General features: G+C 37.8%; 1 protein-coding gene across 2 annotated transcripts in view; it reads left to right on the top strand.

Moving 5' to 3' along the window:
• Window positions 1-19,592, top strand: part of LOC106877486 (uncharacterized) — a 224,232-nt gene that overhangs the window by 29,160 nt on the left and 175,480 nt on the right. The window contains exon 1 of one of the 2 annotated variants that reach the window (XM_089349885.1): window positions 1,385-1,798. The exons of the other annotated variant lie outside the window; for it this stretch is intronic. Within the exon in view, the coding sequence (XP_089206011.1) occupies window positions 1,711-1,798 (88 nt within the window). The 5' untranslated portion in view covers window positions 1,385-1,710. Of the gene's footprint in view, window positions 1-1,384; window positions 1,799-19,592 lie in introns of those variants that run through there. 2 annotated transcript variants of the gene reach the window in all.

Here is a 19,592-nt window from a genome sequence, read left to right as displayed (position 1 = left end):
CTTGTCAGTGGATTTTGCAGACAGAAACTGAAAGAAGCCCCTTGTGTGTATGTGTGTGTGTGTGTATTGTTTATATAGATACACACACACACACTCACATATATATATAGGGAGAATTCACAAAAAAAAACAAGACAAAGACAGGTGGTGTAGAAAACAAACAGATGTATTAGTATAACGCTCGGGAATTGAAAAAGTCTTTAACGTTTCGAGCCTACGCTCTTCTGCAGAAAGAAACAAGCAGAGAAAAAAAAATGTGTGTAGTGCTTAGCAGTCTATCATGTGTGTGTGTGTGTATGTATATATATATATATATATATATATATATATATATATATATACACAGGGTGTCCACAAAGTCTGGGTACATGGAGTAAATAAAATCATGACATAAACAATTAAATATAAGAAATAATAATTTATTAAAGTATGTGTTAATCCCCATGTACCCAGAGTTTGTGGACACCCTGTATATATATAAAGATTTACTTTTCATAATGAGATAAAAAAACCAAGGCTGTATAGATTTTAGAATATATATATATATATATATGCACACGTGTGTGTGTATGTATGTGTATTTTTCTATTTATATATGTATGTGTGTATGTATTGTTTTTCTCTTTATATATATATATGTGTGTGTGCATGTGCATAGTTTCATATTTCTCTCCTGTCTCCATGTTTCAATCATTGGTTGTGAACAATGGTTTCACCAAGGGTGTCACTTGCTTTTAGTTCACTATAAAAACATGTGCAGGCTTCTTGACATGTTTCAATATGCTGCATGATCTTCGTAAACAAAAGGCTTGTTTCAGTGTCATTTGTTTCCGATTGCCTATGTAAGCCTGTCCGAGTTGTTTATTGTGCGAGAGACTGAGAAATTATTGAGGGCACTCAGTGACACTCAGGTTGAGGGCACTCAGTGACATGAAAGGCACCCCCCCCCCCCCCGTTGAAAACTCTGTCTTAACATGCTCTTGTCTAACCCATGGAAGCATGGAAAAGTAGATGTTAGAATGGCGATGATGATGATGATATGAATTGTACTTGTTTTCCACAAATGACTTGACCTGAGACTGCATACACTGCAACAATTACATGATAGTCACATGATAGCCATTTAAATATTTAACTGTTTTAAAAGGCTATCATATTTCTTCCATGACATAATTATCTCTCTTTCATACATACATACATATGCACAGACACACGTGTGTGTGTGTGTATATAAATATATATATATATATATATATATATATATATATATATATATATATATAATATATATATGATATATGTATACACACACATGCACACAAATATATGCACTGTTTTCCATTCTCTTATATTGCTATGGGTGGGAGTTGGATTTCTATGCAACTTAATGTCCTTCTTAGTAGTAACCTCTTAATCACGAAATAGGAATGGAGCTTTTTTTTTTTTTTTTTTTTATCTTTATCTCCTCAAAGAATCTGGAGCAAGCAGAGTTAGGCACCTTACTGAAGGATACAACACAAGGATAATTGTAAAAGCTAACAATTATATATACAACACATTCTGTGTATATATGTATGCGTCATCAAATATCCATTTTCCATACTGGCATGGGTTTGATAGTTCAATAGGATCTGACAAGTCAGAAAACTGCAGCAAGCTCTCCAGTCTGCTTCGGCATGAATTGTACGGCTGGATGCCATTCCTAACTCCATGTATGTATATATTATTTTACTGATTTCATTGGACTGCAATTATGCTCGGGAGCCAGGGAAAGAAGTTTTTATTAATCTAAATACAGGTATTTATAACTTTATCAACCTCAAGTTCCACTGTTAAAAAACAATTTATTTTTTGTCTTCCATACTTTCTAATTTCTTATGACTTAAACTATATATATATATATATATATATATATATATATATATATAGGCGCAGGAGTGGCTGTGTGGTAAGTAGCTTGCTTACCAACCACATGGTTCTGGGTTCAGTCCCACTGCGTGGCACCTTGGGCAAGTGTCTTCTATTATAGCCTCGAGCCGACCAAAGCCTTGTGAGTGGATTTGGTAGACGGAAACTGAAAGAAGCCTGTCGTATATGTATATATGTGTGTGTTTGTCCCCCCCATCATCGCTTGACAACCGATGCTGGTGTGTTTACGTCCCTGTAACTTAGCGGTTCAGCAAAAGACCGATAAGAATAAGTCCTGGGGTCGATTTGCTTGGCTAAAGGCGGTGCTCCAGCATGGCCACAATCAACTGACTGAAATAAGTAAAAGAGTATATATATGCATATATGAGTACAGGACATCACCAACAGTTCAAACAACATGAAATATGTAAACAAATGCGTTAAATACATAAATGAGAAAAAAAAACAAAATGGAGAGCTGGACAAGTAAACACAGAGAAAGGACCCTTCATCAGTTGTTGGCTCTTTATCTTCTCATTTCGAGCATTCAATGACAATATGAGTCTTCAAAGACAGTTGCTCCCATGAATTCTAAAATAAAATTTAGGCTTTATAGAGGATCAAAGTTGGGAACAAAAACCTGACAGTGGAGACATACAAGGAAACCGAACGAAAACAAACATGGAGGGGTCGTGTAGAAAGATCGCTGACCACTACATTTATATTTTTTTCTTCTTGTTTTTCTCCTTATTTCTTTCTGTTGAAGAGCGTAGCACGAAACGTTAAAGACTTTCTCTATTCCCGAGCGTTAAACTAATACATCCTTTCATTGTTTACACCACCTGTCCTCGTCTGTTGTTTTTTTCGTAAATTCTCCCATATATAGTAGAACCTTGGTTTTCCTACAACACTGATCACGAATAAATCGTATTTTATCTCTTGTCTTTCTCGTATTCATTTAATACAGTAGTACCTCGGTTTACAAACGCCTCTCATCACAAATAAATCATGCTTTATATATACCTCTATCTATCTATCTATCTATATATATATATATAGAAATGAGAATGTGTGTCTGTCTGTCTGTGTGAATCCCTAAAACTCGAGAACTACGCAACCAATTTCATTCAAATTTTACAGATGCCTTACTTAGGGTTCCAGTTGTGTTTTAGTCAAAAAAATTTTTAACTTCTTGCAGAGTTCGAGCCCACAGCAACATAATATCTCCTCCACTATTTAAGTATTACGTGTCAAAATTGAAATAAAAACTCTCATGTCAAATACTTTCACTTTAAAAATGAAACTATTCCACTAACTGAAACAATCACATTTCGATACCCTAATGACAGATACTTTCAGAGAGAGAGAGAAAGAGAGAGAGAGAGAGAAAGAGAGAGAGAGAGAGGGAGATGTATATGTATACATATAGATGTATATGTACACGTTATTCCACTAACTGAAACAATCACATTTCGATACTGTAATGACAGATACTTTCAGAGAGAGAGAAAGAGATGTATATGTATACATATACATGTATATGTACACGTATATGCATAGATATATATATATAGATATAGATCTATATGCATACATGTATATGTATACGCATGTGTAGATGTATATATATATATATATAGATGTACATGTAATATGTACATATATATACATGCATACAGATATCTATACATATATACACCCATCATACACAAACACATGCACACAAACACACACATTAGTCATTTGTTTTCTTATCCAAAGCTACGTCAAAAGTACTGAACGGATCTTTATGAAATTTGGAAATTATATTCTATGTATAACGGCCATAACTCCCATGAAAATTCATGTATTTTTGATGTTGATGAAATTTTAACCCGAACATAACAGATGAGCATTATTTGTAATTCAACGGTACAACAGTGTAAGACTACCCTTTCAGATATACTTTCATTGTGATTTCTGCAATGTGGTGCATAAATTGTCAAGTAAATGAGACGCATCTTTGCCTCCACTGTTTCACTTGCAAAGTGTTGAGTAAAATTATTTCGTTGCAGACCTCCTTTGGGTCTTTTTATTATCACTACGACACACATAGTCCCCAGTTGGTAACATTGATTTCAAGGCCCTCCTAGATGAGAGACTGGCATTCCACTTAATGTCTATGTTCCATGCTGGCATGGATTGGAGAGTTATTAATGTAGAAATATGGTATCGTAGCTACTAACAGTTGAGGGTTGCGTAGTCTAGACGGCGTTTTTAGATTTCATTATTCTCTTTAACCCGGGCAAAGCCGGGTATTTCTGCTAGTACAGCTATATATATTAAGCACGATTTATTCACAATCAGAGTTGTTCAAAAACCGAGGTACTACTACTATATTATTACAGAGATGTACTTGCATAGAAAGTGACTTGATTTGAGATCGTGTGCTGAAACAAAAGCAATTGCAACGTGAAGGTGTTTATAACCCATTTAAAAACACAAAAACCATTAGATTCACTTCAACATTTAAATTTTAATTTGTCAAAATATTTTTGTTGCTTTGAAACCGCGACCTGTTCACGGACAAAATGCAGATGCAGCACAGAATTTTGTCAGTGAATAGGTTGCAGTTTCAATGCAACGAAAATATTTTGACAAATTAAAATTTAAATGTTGAAGTGAATCTAATGGTTTTTGTGGGATCTAGTTTAAAACGGGGGCACCAGTATTTTCTTAATGAAACACTAACGAAACACTTTGAAACTTGGGACACTGGTAGAATGTGTCATATAAAACATCTTTTACTCTTAGTCTTCTTAACAGAAAAAAGGAATTCGCAAGTTATTCCATGTTAAAGTTGTCGTATTTCTGTAATTTCAACCAATCACTGACGTCTATTCAGCTGAATAGAGTTACTGCTGGGCGGTCATAAAAATGTTATTCCCTGTGACATATTTCATCCGCTTTAATCGTAATTTATACGCATATATTGTTTATATAATAAATTACGCTGTGCGTATCTATGTGTGTAACAATTTTAGAGTTCGGATTCTAGAGTTAGGGTTAGGGTTAACAGTCTAGTTAGGGTTAGGGTTAGGGGATTAATACGATATACACCGTTACAGCGCTAACTGTTTTCAACTGAATAGACGTCAGTGATTAGTAGAAATTATCGAAATACGACAATTTTTTACATGAAATAAATTCGAATACAAAAATTTTTTTCTGTTCTATAACACAAAATAGATAAGTATACGAAGTTTGAAAGTCTTTCGGTACCAAGAACACTACATAAAACATTAATGAAAACTGGTGCCCCCGTTTTAAACTAGATCCTTTTTCTGTGTTTTTAAATGGCTTATAAGCACCTGCCATGCTGCAATTGTTTATATATATATATATATATATATATATATATATATCAAACTGCAGGCTTGGTTGTATGGTTGCTAAATAAACTTACAACCACACAGTTATGCTTGAGTTTTGTACATTGTGTAGTAATTGTCTGGAAGAACCTACAAAGCCTGGAAATGCAGCTCCTCGTCTTCTGATTTCGTTGAAAAAAAAAAAGAAAAGACATATATATATAGTGTAACACAAAGTTGTTAAAATAGAACTTTTTAAAATTTACTTCTTCAACATATTAACTACTAACCACATAACTTTAAAAAAAAGCAAACAACAAAGAATTTAATTATTTTACTTATATTTTTCCTAGTTTTGCAAATTCTGTTATTTGTATATTAGATTTTAAAAGCAAATGGTCATATTTGTATATATACTTTGTTACTGCTATTAACTGGAACTAAATTGACAGGGGATTTCTGTTTTTTTTTTTATAGTTGAGTGAAATGAATTTTTTCATGTTCCTTGCTCAGAAACTACACAGTGATAGTACAGCTTGAATTCAATCATGTTGCTGGTATTAAACTAGTTCCTTAATCTCAGTATCTATCTGTCTTTTACAACTACTGAGTGTGTGTGTGTGTGTGTGTGTGCATGCACATGCTTATACCAGGTATGTTTGTGTGTGTTAGATATGTGTATGCGTGCACCCCATGCACTTGCTGACACATGTACACATATTATACATACATGCATTTGCTGGTACATACACACATTCACAGATATACACACACACACACACACACACACACATTGATATACACACATGCACTTGCAGACACATGCACACATATTACACACACATAAATATACACATACACATACACACACACACACACATACACATGCACTTGCTGACACATGCACACATATTATACACCCATGCATTTGCTGGTACATACACACATTCACAGATATACACATGCACTTGCTGAATATACACACACACACATACACACACATTGGTATACACACATGCACTTGCAGACACATGCACACAGATTACACACCCACAGACGTGCATATACTCAAAATATATTTGTATGGAAGTAGTAGCAATTAGTCTAATTGTCACTCCTACCACAGCACACACGCTGACATTAACCCACTCGACAGCTTTTGTTCCTTTAACCTATCTCAAACACTGTAAACACCTTTTGTGCTCATAAACATTTTCTTCTCTGTCAGAAGCTCCCAAACTTTTACCATCATGACCTATTTTGGCAATTCAATAACCGTATGTTACCCTCCTTTTAATGTTTTCCTATGGAGCGTACTTAATATTTGATATTTTTCTTGAGAAATATACTTTATTTATCAAGCTCAAAATCAGTGGTTCTCAACCAAGGTCCACATTGACTCCTGAGGGTTCACAAAGAATTTTGTTGTTGAAATTTATCTGTAATAAATTGGTTATACTTCTGCTGTACACAAAATATTTCAACAATTTTTTTTTATATACAATTTGTAATAATATTTATTTACAGAAATGAAATATGATTTTTTGAAACATCAAATGGCTAGGACAGTCCATCCAAGTAAAATAGGAATCAAAAGAGTCTGTAGGAAAAAAAAATGGTTGAGAACCGCTGCTCTAAATGTATGAAAGGCAATGTTGACTTTGGTAGAATTTGAACTCTGAAAGCCAGAATAAATATTGCAAGGCATTCTATTCTAATGACTATAATTTGTTTAGGAGGCAAATTAGCAGTTTAATTATTCATGAACAAGCGTGGCTGTATGGTTAAGTATGATTCTCTACAATCTTGTCTTGGGTTCAGTTCCACTACATAACATCTTGGGCAAGTGTCTTCTACAATAGACTCAGGCTGACCAAAGCCTTGTGAGTGGATTTGGAAGACGGAAACTGAAAGAAGCCTGTTGTATGTGTATTTGTGTTTGTGTTTGTGTGTAATCTTGTCTGGACTTCATGTCATGATTGTAATTGAGCATCATTTTCACACAAGTGAGGTTGTTTGTTTCCAGTCTTCTATGAAAAGCAAGTCTACCTATGGACAAAATGTTACCTTGCTGAGAAACAGGTGAGGGTTAGTGACAGGAAGGTCACCCGGCTGTAGATATTCTGCTTCAACAAATTCTGTCTGACTCATGCAAGCATAGAAAACTGGACATTAAATAATGATGATGTAACATAAGAACTTGTAAAGGATATTAAAATTGCCTTTTTCAATTTTAAGACTTTGCAGAATAGTTTTTTAATGACTCGTAGTGCCTTAATTTCTAGGGCTTAGCAATATCTTACTCTAAATCTGAAGTTTTTCTCTCCCCCACTACCATTAGACCAAGTTGACTTCTCATAGTCCTTGAAATTTCTTTGTAGACAGTCTTACCTTTTCAGAAAAATAATGTTTTTTGAGCGAGGTCATTGCCAGTGCCACTGGACTGGCTCCTGTGCAGGTGGCATGTAAAAAACACCACTTGAGCATGGCCGTTGCCAGTTCCGTCTGACTGGCCCTCATGCTGGTGGCATGTAAAAGCACCCACTACACTCTCGGAGTGGTTGGCATTAGGAAGGGCATCCAGCTGTAGAAACTCTGCCAGATCAGATTGGAGCCTGGTGTATCCATCCCCTCTCCACACCACCGGTGTTATCCAAGGGAAAGGCAAAGGCTGATACAGCTTGGCACCTGTGACGTCGCAACTCATTTTTACAGCTGATTGAACTGGAGCTACGTGAAATAAAGTGTCTTGCTCAAGAACACAATACAAAGCCCGGTCCGTGATTCAAACTCACAACCTCACGATCGTAAGCTCGACACTCTAACCACTGAGCCATGCGCCTTCACTTTAGTAGCTAATATTGAATCAAATATTTCTTCTGATTATTCTTGTTTGTTTATGTTTTTTTTGGATTTTTTTTTTGTTGTACCATGGCAAAAACAAAACAAAAAAAAACATTGACACTGCCATAGTGAAGTACAACCTTGCATATACCTTTCACTTGTTGAACTATATCCATGCAACAGCGCCACCTTGAGAGGTTTTGGACAGACATATTGACCCTAGTGCTTATTTTTAAGTCTGGTACATCTTCTACCCATCTCTTTTACTGAACTGCTAAGTTACAGGGATGTGAACAAACCAACACCTGTTAACAAACACAAAGGCAAACATACATACCTACACACACACACACACACACACAAGTGTGTTCCTCACATCTATCAAACTCCCACACAAGGCATTGGTCAGCCTGGGGTTATAGTAGAATGCCCTTAAGATACTGCATAGTGGTACTGAATCTGAACTCACATGGCTGCAAAGTGAGGGTCCTAACAATGCAGCTATGCCTGTATCTATAGTCATGTATGTATTTTATCAACCTCTGAAGAATGAATGAAAAGCAAAATGGGCAGAACTGGACCTGAGAGCAGAACTGGACCTTAGTTAAACAACACAAGGCATTTTGTCTTCTACAGCAATCCTGACAGCCACTGTCTTATGTAATACAGTGGAAAAGAATTTGTCACAGAATATGTAGCTCAAGGTTTGTTTTTTCTTTTCTGTTTGAGAATTCTTCAGTTTCATTTATTCGACTTCTTTAGTAAATTCACTAAATTGAATTCTCTGTATCTTGGCAATATTTTCTTATATTTTTAAAGAAAGTATTTTTTTAAATCTTTTGTGCAAGCTTGGTTGCGTTAGAGGAGGGAGTGGAGCATCCATCTCAGAGATTGAACTCATTTCTCTTTAATGAAATTCATAACATTTCTATTTACAAATACATCATGTATTATGAAACTACTTGCCTGAAAATATGGGTTAACTTATAAATAGTTGACATCAGCATGTTAAAATTCTTTGTAAATGTTAAAAGGTTGGTAGCGTTCTTTTTGACAGTTTTGCAAGACTGACATAAATAAATCTGTGAGGTGACTGTGGAATAGCAGAGGAATTTTTAAATGTCAGAATTTTATCTCAGTCAAGAACTGGAATTTACTCTTTTGAAATAGCTTTTAGTTTGCTGTTGTTGGGTATGTTTTATTTTATAATTTTCTTTTGCTAAATTAATAGGGTCGTTATATTGTTCATTATTGTCATTAACTAAATACTATTGTTTAAGGAAGTTCAAGTTTGGAAATAGGCTTTATTATTGTTATCATGGTTGTTGTTGTTGTTGTTGTGAGGGCACATGGTTTAATGGTTAGAGTATTTTGGCTCGCAATTGTAAGGTCATGAGTTTGATTCCCAGTTATGCATTGTATCTTTGAACAGGACTCTAGTTCATGTTGCTCTAGTCTGCTCAGCTGGCAAAAATGAGCTGTACCTGTAATTCAAAGGGGCCAGCCTTGTCACATTCTGGATCATGCTGAATCTCCTTGAGAACTTCATTAAGGGTACACTTGTTTGTGGAAGTGCTCAGCCCCTTGCATGTTAATTTCATGAGCAGGCTGTTCTGTTGATCAGATCAACTGGAACACTTGCCATCATAACCAACAGAGTGACAGTTATTATTATTACTATTATTATTTTACCACCTGACTGGCCCTCGTTCCGGTGGCACGTAAAAGCACCCACTACACACTCTGAGTGGTTGGCGTTAGGAAAGGCATCCAGCTGTAGAAACTCTGCCAAATCAGATTGGAGCCTGGTGCAGCCATCCGGTTCACCAGTCCTCAGTCAAATCGTCCAACCCATGCTAGCATGGAAAGCGGACGTTAAACGATGATGATGATGATTCCATCTATTTTCAGACTGTCCAGGTCTACATTAACCAGTGTGTGGTCTTTTTTTTTTTTTTTTTTTTTTTTTGAAATACAACATGGTTGGGAAACAAGTTTCTAAACTACAGTCACACCTGCATCAAATATTTTGAATTAAATATGTTTAATTCAAAATAGTTTTCTGTAAGTACAGTGGTTCCTAAAGTGGGCAGTACTGCCCCTTTGCAGGCAGTAAAAAGATTTAGGGGACGTTGAAGAAAAGTGGGATGATAATGGAGTGGCCAAAAGAGGGTGATGGGTGTAAACCCCCCCCCCCCAAATAATAGGTTAATTAGGTTAAGTTTTATTCATGAAATACAGTTGTTTTGAATTTGCTGCAGTAAGTGGTCAATGTCTGTGGTAGTGAGTGGTGCAGGGCAGGCACTAGGAATGTGGCCCGAGTGCCTAGGGAACAGCAACCTGAAAAAGTTTGGGAATCACTGCTTTAGTGCATCTATATCTTGAATGTTCTCCTGCCCTTCTTATTACTTTACATGCTGTTTTCGCATTCTTTTGCTAGCATTTTTTTTCCTCTGTTTTAAGTCTAACAAACGATCAAAAGAATTGATAAGACTCATTTCTTATTAGGTCAACTCAATGTTTAAAAAAAAAAAAAGTTGTGGAACAGCTCCAACTTGGGATTTCTGAAATGGTTGTCATATTAGTACAGGTGTGTATGTTTGGAGCGACAAAAGTATTGCTTCTTTATTTTTCTCAATACCTATACTTATGTGCTATTGTTTGCTTCATTTTCCTTTTATAATATTTAGCAAGGTAAAGAGACTAAGTCATGCAACAAGCAAACGTGTTGTGCTGGTGAACAAAAGAATTCTATAGAAATAAAGAAATTTTGAGGAAGGTGTAGAGTTTGGGATTTTCAGTTTCCTTCCTATTTCATTTTTTTTTTTTTCACACACATTGATAACATATATATGTATATTTATATTTATATCATCATCATTATCTAATGTCTATGTTCTGTGCTGGCATGGGTTGAGCAGTTTGACAGGGTCTGATGGGTCCAAGGACTGCATTATACCCCGTTGTCTACTTTGGCATGGTTTCTATCGCTGGATACCCTTCCTAATGCCAACCACTGTACAGCATGTACTGGGTGCATTTTTGCACCCTTAGCACTATTAAGATCATCATCATCGTTTAACATCCGCTTTCCATGCTAGCATGGGTTGGACGATTTGACTGGGGACTGGTGAGCCAGATGGCTGCACCAGGCTCCAATCTGATTTGGCAGAGTTTCTACAGCTGGATGCCCTTCCTAACGCCAACCACTCTGAGAGTGTAGAGGGTGCTTTTACGTGCCACCAGCAAGAAGGCCAGTCAGGGGGTACTGGCAACGGCCACGTTCAAAATGGTGTATTTTACTTGCCACCTGCACAAGGGCCAGTCCTGCGGTACTGGCAACGAACTCACTCGAATCTCTTTTCACGTGCCACTGGCACAAGTACCAGGAAGGTAACGTTGGTAACGGTCACACTCACCATGCAATTTGCAAAACTATGCACCCCAAGGGAAGGGGGCTGGCTTTATGATAGGGGATGATGGATTAAGGTATAAAAGAGTGGGTGAGAAGAGCAGGTTATTATAGAAGAGGAGCTGCATGGCTATTTACAGTTAGAAGAGAAGATGAGAATGATCAGCAGGAACTACTAAGAGATAAAGAGGGGTCCTGGTGGCCCCTCAGAATATGAGGTGAGTAGTGCATGGAGCCTGTTACAGTTGCTCAACCTGCTACAACGAGCAGCTGAATTTCCCCAAAATTAGGGGCTTCATTGAAAGAAAAATGACATCGTTATTCAAAAGATTTGCATTTTCCATCTTGGAACTGAGAAAACTAATAAGGAGAATACAGGAGGCGGTCGAAAAAGCCAGCTTCTATATATGGCTGATGCAGGAAGACCAAAAATGGCTTGAAAGTCATAACATGTTGGCAGGAAAATAACATCATTAGGTGAGACTGGCTGACACTAAAGTGGCTTTGCTGATTGACAGGTGACGGTTTTGGTTAGAGAATGCGTGGGCTAAGACTAGGCACCCTCCATTGGTCAGTTAAAGCTTAAGCAGTGTTATGTGACAACTTGCTGGGGCTGCCTGCTGGAGCCTAGCAGCGGGTATTTAAAGGGAAATTTGACAAGACAGTCAGTCGCCCGCTGACACTTGTTGACGCTGCATCGAAGAGGCCAGGGAACAGAAGAAAGAAGACATGCACTCAACACCAGAGCTGAAGACACCTCCGATAGGTGGGGGCGCCATGTCAAAACGGTTGGGGAGTAGGGGCCAAAAGCGGACTTGGTTCCTCTTGATGATGTCTTGAGCTAACTGGATCCTATAAAGGAACTGCTGTGGTAGCAGACCACAAAACATGGTTGAAATTCTCCATAAAGAAAGATACTTAGTCATTGTAATCCCTAATATACAAAATTCAAGATGGCCTCCACAGATTGTCTGATGCTTGTGTGTGAAACACTTAGATAAAACTTAGATATGTTTCGACCAAAGATTGGTCCAGGCTATGTCTAACTTAATAGCACCACCTGATAGGATTATCTAAACCCTTTTTACAGCCAAGTTTTGTTTATGGTCCATTCAAGTAGTGAGTTCTTGTTGAGTGAGTTGTATCCAGGTATGGGTGGCTTGTCTGGTATTCCTTGAAGAAATCTATGTTATATAGTAGTGAAATATTGGCATTAGCTGTATGAAGGCTAGGAAGAACTGAAGCAAGCATTCTCCACAGGATGTGTGAAGTTGGTATACAAAGAATCATATGTAATGTGCAAGAAACGAAGACTGCACTGTATATGGAAGGTGACCATGGGTTAAAGAAGTGCCAAGTGATTGAAGTGGAAGGAACCTGTGAAGGCTAACCTGGAGAAACTGAACCTTAATAAGAAGAAGGTAAAGCACTGGGGCTGGAGAAGACTCACTCATCCAGTTCATGCAGACATGGGTGGTGGAAGATGGGGCGGGGGTATAAAATGATGAAGGAAGAAGAGTGTCTTTGTGTGTGACTGTGTATATATCGTATGTATATATATATCATCATCGACTTTTCTGTGCCTGTATGTGTCAGACAGAGTTTAATGAGGCAGGTTTTCTGCAGCTGGGTCTCCTTCCTCTCACCAACAGTCACCTGTTTCGAAAAGTAAGATATTTCTCCTTTGCCAGACGTGTTTTTACAAAATATTTGAAAGGAGTGGTTATACTTGTATGATAGTGACATTTTTATTTGCAACTGTCACATGATGTCAAGACAAGGAAACACAAATATATAAAGAGAGAGAGAGAGAGACACACACACACACACACACACACACACACACACGATGAGCTTTTTTCAATTTCCCTCTCTTAAATCCATTTGAGGTTGTGGTAGAAAACACTTGCTCGAAGTTCCACAAGGTGAGACTGAACCTGAAACCAATTATTACAAATGATATAGGTGTAGACGTAGCTGCATGGATAAGAAACAAACTTCTTATCCACATGGCTACATCTGCACCTGCATTATTTATAATAATTTTTACCTCAGTTTTTTTCCATGATGGCATGAGTTAGATGAGAGATTGGGACAGTGTTTTATGACCAGATACCTTCTCTATTGCCAACCCTCACCTTTTTTCAAATAAGGTGTTTTTTAATCTACTGATCTTTATATGTTAAAACTGTCAAGCTATAGGGTCTATGTGTTATCACCATCGCTCACATGGTACCAATGCAAAGATACACAGAATTAAACACTTAAGCACATGTTTATTTAATATTTTAAGTGTTATAATTTTAGAGTTATATGTCCATGAAAGAAACAGTGGGTATATATATATATATATATGATTGACCGTTGACTGAACACCATTCAATTTTTTTTCTCCGTGTTTTTCTCCTTGTCTCCGTATTCTTTCTGTTGAAGAGCGTAGCTCGAAACGTCAAAGACTTTCCGTATTCCCGAGCGTCATACTAATATATACTTTTGTTATTTACACCACCTGTCCTCGTCTGTTGTTATTATTTGTATATTCTCCCATATATATATATATATATATATATATATATATATATATATATATATATATATATGTATAGTTGATTCAAACATGAACAAGCAAGAAAAAACATGAAAAAGCAACAGCGCGAGGATGTGGAATAAGTACAGTGTTATTGGACGCTCAGGAAAGGAAAGAAAAAAAAAAAGGATTTCACGTTTTGAGTGGAGCTCTTCATCAGAAATATAGAAAAAGTCCAAAGAAGGGAAGACAGAGAAAGAAAATCGCCAACGATACACACGCGGTCACTTATATATATATATATATATATATATATATATATATATATATATTATATCTTGGGTGACAATTGTGAAATAAGAGAATTTTAATGTTTAGCAGCCTTATTCATTATCTCTGCCCTTTTTTTTTTTTTTTTAAATTTTTTTATTATACATTTCACTGAATTGAAAATGTAGCAGGTTACAATGGAAAGAAAAAGAAAATGATTGAGAGGCATGCTGTTTAACAAATTTTTATTTTACAGCATTTGGTTTTATATTTCTTAGCATCATAATGAAATGAAATTAAACAAAATATGATACAAACACACACAAGCACACACAAACATATGCAGACCTCCATTCAGTTTCCATCTACCAGTTTCCCACACAAGGCATTGATCAGTCCAGCGCAAATGCAGAAGGCACAAGCCCAAGATGCCTTGCATTTGGATAGAACTTAAAACTTTGTGGTTATGAAGCAAGTATAATACAATTATACATGTTTTATATAGAGTTATAAAAATTCCATCTAATGATGTAATGTAATAGGTGTGTTGTATAATAAGAGCTCGGGTTGGTTTACCACTGAAACTCCAACTTGAACTGCAACTAAAACAAAAGTGGTGTTATAGCTGCCTATAAGAGTAGCTGTAAGTGGTTCATCATTGAATTGGCAGATATATATGTGTGTGTGTGTGTGTGTGTGTGTGTGTGTGTGTGTGTGTGTGTGTGTGTGTGTGTGTGTGTGAGAGAGAGAGAGAATATACACATATGCAAAATGAGTATATATATATATAGGGTGCACTGTTTATTTGTGAATGCAAATTCAGAAGGCCATAAACAAAAGGTGACCTAATGTAAAGTTGCATGTCATTTTATTCTTTTACTTGTTTCAGTTATTTGATTGTGGCCATGCTGGAGCACTGCATTTAGTCGAGAAAATCGACCCCAGGACTTATTCTTTGTAAGCCTAGTACTTATTCTATCGGTCTCTTTTTGCTGAACCGCTAATTTACGGGGGACGTAAACACACCAGCATCGGTTGTCAAGCGATGGTGGGGGGACAAACACAGACACACAAATGCACATACATATATACGATGGGCTTCTTTCAGTTTCCGTCTACCAAATCCACTCACAAAGCTTTGGTCGGCCCGAGGCTATAGTAGAAGACATTTGCCCAAGGTGCCACGCAGTGGGACTGAACCTGGAACCATGTGGTTGGTAAGCAAGCTACTTACCACACAGCCACTCTTTCACTTTGTTTCTTTTTCTAATTCATTTTGGGATTTGGTTTGCAAGATTCTTTATGTGAGTTCGTGTGTTGAAGCATATTCTGGGGAGAACCATTCTCTTTTCGTGCCTTATAATTTAACACACTCACCAGTAAAATTTCCACTCATATACTTATTTATTTTTCTAAAATTTTCATTGCGTCTTGCAACCTTTCCAATCGTTGTTGACTCTCTTATTCAAGTTGTGTTCTTTTTGTTTGTTTGTGGGCATGTGTGGATTATGTGTGCGCATACACATGTATGTATGTATGTATGCATGCATGCATGCATGCCTGTGTGTGTATACATGCATACATGTATGTGTGTGTATGCATTTGTATATATGTGTGTACATTTGTATGTATGCTGCATATTCATGTGTTTGTGTGTGTATGTTTGCATGTGTGTGTGTACCTCTATCTCCTTGTGTGTGCATGTCTGAGTGTGTGTGTGTGTGTGTGTATGGGTTTTTGTGTCTATGTACTGTGTTTGTATGTATGGATGTGTATCTCCATATGTGTGGACGTATGTCTCCATATGTGTCCTTGTGCGAAGTGAAGTGTGTGTGCATATGGTCATGTGTTTCAGTCCTCATTATTTGCGTATGTGTGTGTATGTATGCCTGTCTGTTCATATCACCTATGTACCTATCCATCTGTATGTCTATTTGTTTACTTTCATATCCATTTGCCTGCATACATTAGCATATACATATACACACACACACACACACACACACACACACACACACACACACACACACACACACACACACACATCTATATAACAGCCCACTAACCACCTGTATATAGATATAAACTGTGGGTATGGGGGTATGATTATCTACTACATATATTTCCTATTTAGTACTGGGGATGTTTCACTTATGAGGATGTACTCCTGTATTTGTCTGAGTGTTGGGTCCTTTGGGTACTTGGATAAAATGCAGGTGTCAAGTTGACCCAGATTGCCTCCATGTTGGTAGAGTTTTTTGTCATCATATTGTCTCAAATGTTCGTTTATTCTTTCTGCAATGCTCCTAGATGTCTTCCCTATGTGTGTCACGTTGATGTCTTTACAAGCACTTTCTATACATCTTATGCTATAAACTACATTTCTAGTTCTACAGTTAATGCGAGGGAAACCGACTCTGTAGTACAAATGTCTTATTTTCATTAGTTCTGAATTAAAATCTTCCACCAAACCTTAGTCACAATTTATTTTCCTAACACTAGCTTAATGATAACTAAGTTGTTTTACTAAATTCTTTGTTATATTTAAAATTAATTGCAAGAAACACAGAGCATCTCAACAGATATCTGGTAACAAAAGGGTTAATGCATTGCCATGTTTGGCCTGGCAGAAATGCCATGATGCACATTTGCAGACATGGCTTCAGGTCATCAAAGTAGACCTCACTTTGATCATTAGCTCAGGTATCTGCTGTATCACTCAATGAAATGCAAAGTATTTGCTGTATCACTCAAGTATCTGCTGTATCACTCAATGAAATGCAAAGTATTTGCTGTATCACTCAAGTATCTGCTGTATCACTCAATGAAATGCAAAGTATTTGCTGTATCACTCAAGTATCTGCTGTATCACTCAATGAAATGCAAAGTATTTGCTGTATCACTCAAGTATCTGCTGTATCACTCAATGAAATGCAAAGAGGTTTGAAGATTTATCTGACTTAGCTGCCAACAGATGTAGTTTCATTTGAATTAGTTGTTTAAATCTTTAATGTTGAATATTGATATAAGTACAAAGTTGTTGATTAAGATTTCAGCCTATCTAGTTCTATTTTTCCTCAACTCTGGTTGAAAAAGATTACTGCTCCTTAGTCTGGATTCCCAAACATCCCTTGGCAAATGTATCTTCAAAAGACTTTCCTCAAAACAGTAATCTCAGTTATCGACCTAAAGTTACTTGGAATGAATCCAGTCCCTTGGAATAGATCCAAAATACAGAAGACAGGGGTGCACTGTCATTTATATTAGGAAAGATACTGCCAAGTTCTCAAAGCAATATATAATAATAGATTTGACTTTAAAGTATCCTGTTAATTAATTCTTCACTTAAAATAACCAGAACCACTGTAGTGGTAAATATTTATCTTTTTCTTGTGTTTTTAAAGCCTGGCTACCCATCTTCAGCATGGTATAACCTGTGTAGTGCAGCCGACAATCCCAAGGATCTGTCATCTGCAAAATACACACACACACACACTCTCACTCTCTTTCTCTCTCTCTCTTTCTCTCTCTCTCTCTCTGTCTCTTTCACTCTCTCTCTCTCTCTCTCTCTCTCTCTCTCTCGCACACACTTGGAAAAAGAAGCAATATGACATACACTGCTTTCTATGAACAAAGACCTAAGAAACATCATCTCGTTGCAGCACGACAGCCTAGCCTTCCTTAAGAACTCCAAAATACTTTAATGAGCGCAGGTCGTGGCTGTGTGGTAAGTAGCTTGCTTACCAACCACATGGTTCCGGGTTCAGTCCCACTGCGTGGTACCTTGGGCAAGTGTCTTCTACTATAGCCTCGAGCCAGCCAAAGCCTTGTGAGTAGATTGGGTAGACGGAAGCTGAAAGAAGACCATCATATATATGTATGTATATATATCATCATCATCATCATCGTTTAACGTCCGCTTTCCATGCTAGCATGGGTTGGACGATTTGACTGAGGACTGGTGAAACCGGATGGCAACACCAGGCTCCAATCTAATTTGGCAGAGTTTCTACAGCTGGATGCCCTTCCTAACGTCAACCACTCAGAGAGTGTAGTGGGTGCTTTTACGTGTCACCCGCACGAAAACGGCCACGCTCGAAATGGTGTCTTTTATGTGCCACCCACACAAGCCAGTCCAGGGGCACTGGCAACGATCTCGCTCGAAAATCCTACAGGAGCCAGTCAGGCGGTACTGGCAACGGCCACGCTCAAAATGGTGCATCTCATGTGCCACCCGCACAAGAGCCAGTCCAGGGGCACTGGCAACGATCTTACTTGGCTTGCCGGGTCTTCTCACGCACAGCACATTTCCAAAGGTCTCGGTCAGTAGTCATCGCCTCGGTGAGGCCCAATGTACGAAGGTCTTGCCTCACCACCTCAGCCCAGGTCTTCCTGGGCCTACCTCTTCCGCGGGTTCCCTCAACTGTTAGGGTGTGGCACTTTTTCACGCAGCTATCCTCATCCATTCTCACCACATGTCCATACCAGCGCAATCGTCTCTCTTGCACACCACAACTGATGCTTCTAATGTTCAGCTTTTCTCTCAAGATACTTACACTCTGACTGGTATTCACATTGACATTACACATCCAACGGAGCATACTGGCTTCATTCCTTGCGAGCTTACGTATGTCCTCAGCAGTTACAGCCCATGTTTCACTGCCATGTAGCATGGCTGTTTGTACGCATGCGTCATACAGTCTGCCTTTTACTCTGAGTGAGAGTCCCTTTGTCGCCAGCAGGGGTAAGAGCTCTCTAAACTTTGCCCAGGCTATTCTTATTCTAGCAGCTACACTTTCAGCGCACCCACCCCCACTACTAACTTGGTCGCCCAGATAGCGGAAGCTATCGACTACCTCTAGTTTTTCACCCTGGAATGAGATAGAAGTTGTTTCCTGTTTGTTTGCAGTCTTTATTGCACCTGAACATCTGCCACAAACAAAAACTAACTTGCTAGTTAACCTGCCTTTGATGTTGCTGCACCTCTTATGTGTCCATAGCTTGCACCGGGTACATCTTATAGAGTTACTACCTACTCCTTTTCTACATACTGAGCAGGGCCATCTACCTGAAGGGGTTTGTGTTTTATCTAGGTTGACTCTAAGGCCCTTCAATTCTAGACCTTGCTTCCACACCTGAAACTTCTCCTCTAGTTCTGATAGTGACTCTGCAATTAGAGCAAGGTCATCAGCATAGAGGAGCTCCCAGGGGCAACCTGTCTTGAACCCCTCTGTGATTGCCTGGAGGACTATGATAAATAAGAGGGGGCTGAGGACGGAAC

Source organism: Octopus bimaculoides, chromosome 3 (assembly GCF_046866305.1).
Source record: "Octopus bimaculoides isolate indiv1 chromosome 3, ASM4686630v1, whole genome shotgun sequence".
Lineage (NCBI taxonomy): Eukaryota > Metazoa > Mollusca > Cephalopoda > Octopoda > Octopodidae > Octopus > Octopus bimaculoides.
The sequence above is the reverse complement of the archived record's forward strand: the minus strand, read 5'-3'. Positions and strand labels throughout refer to the sequence as shown.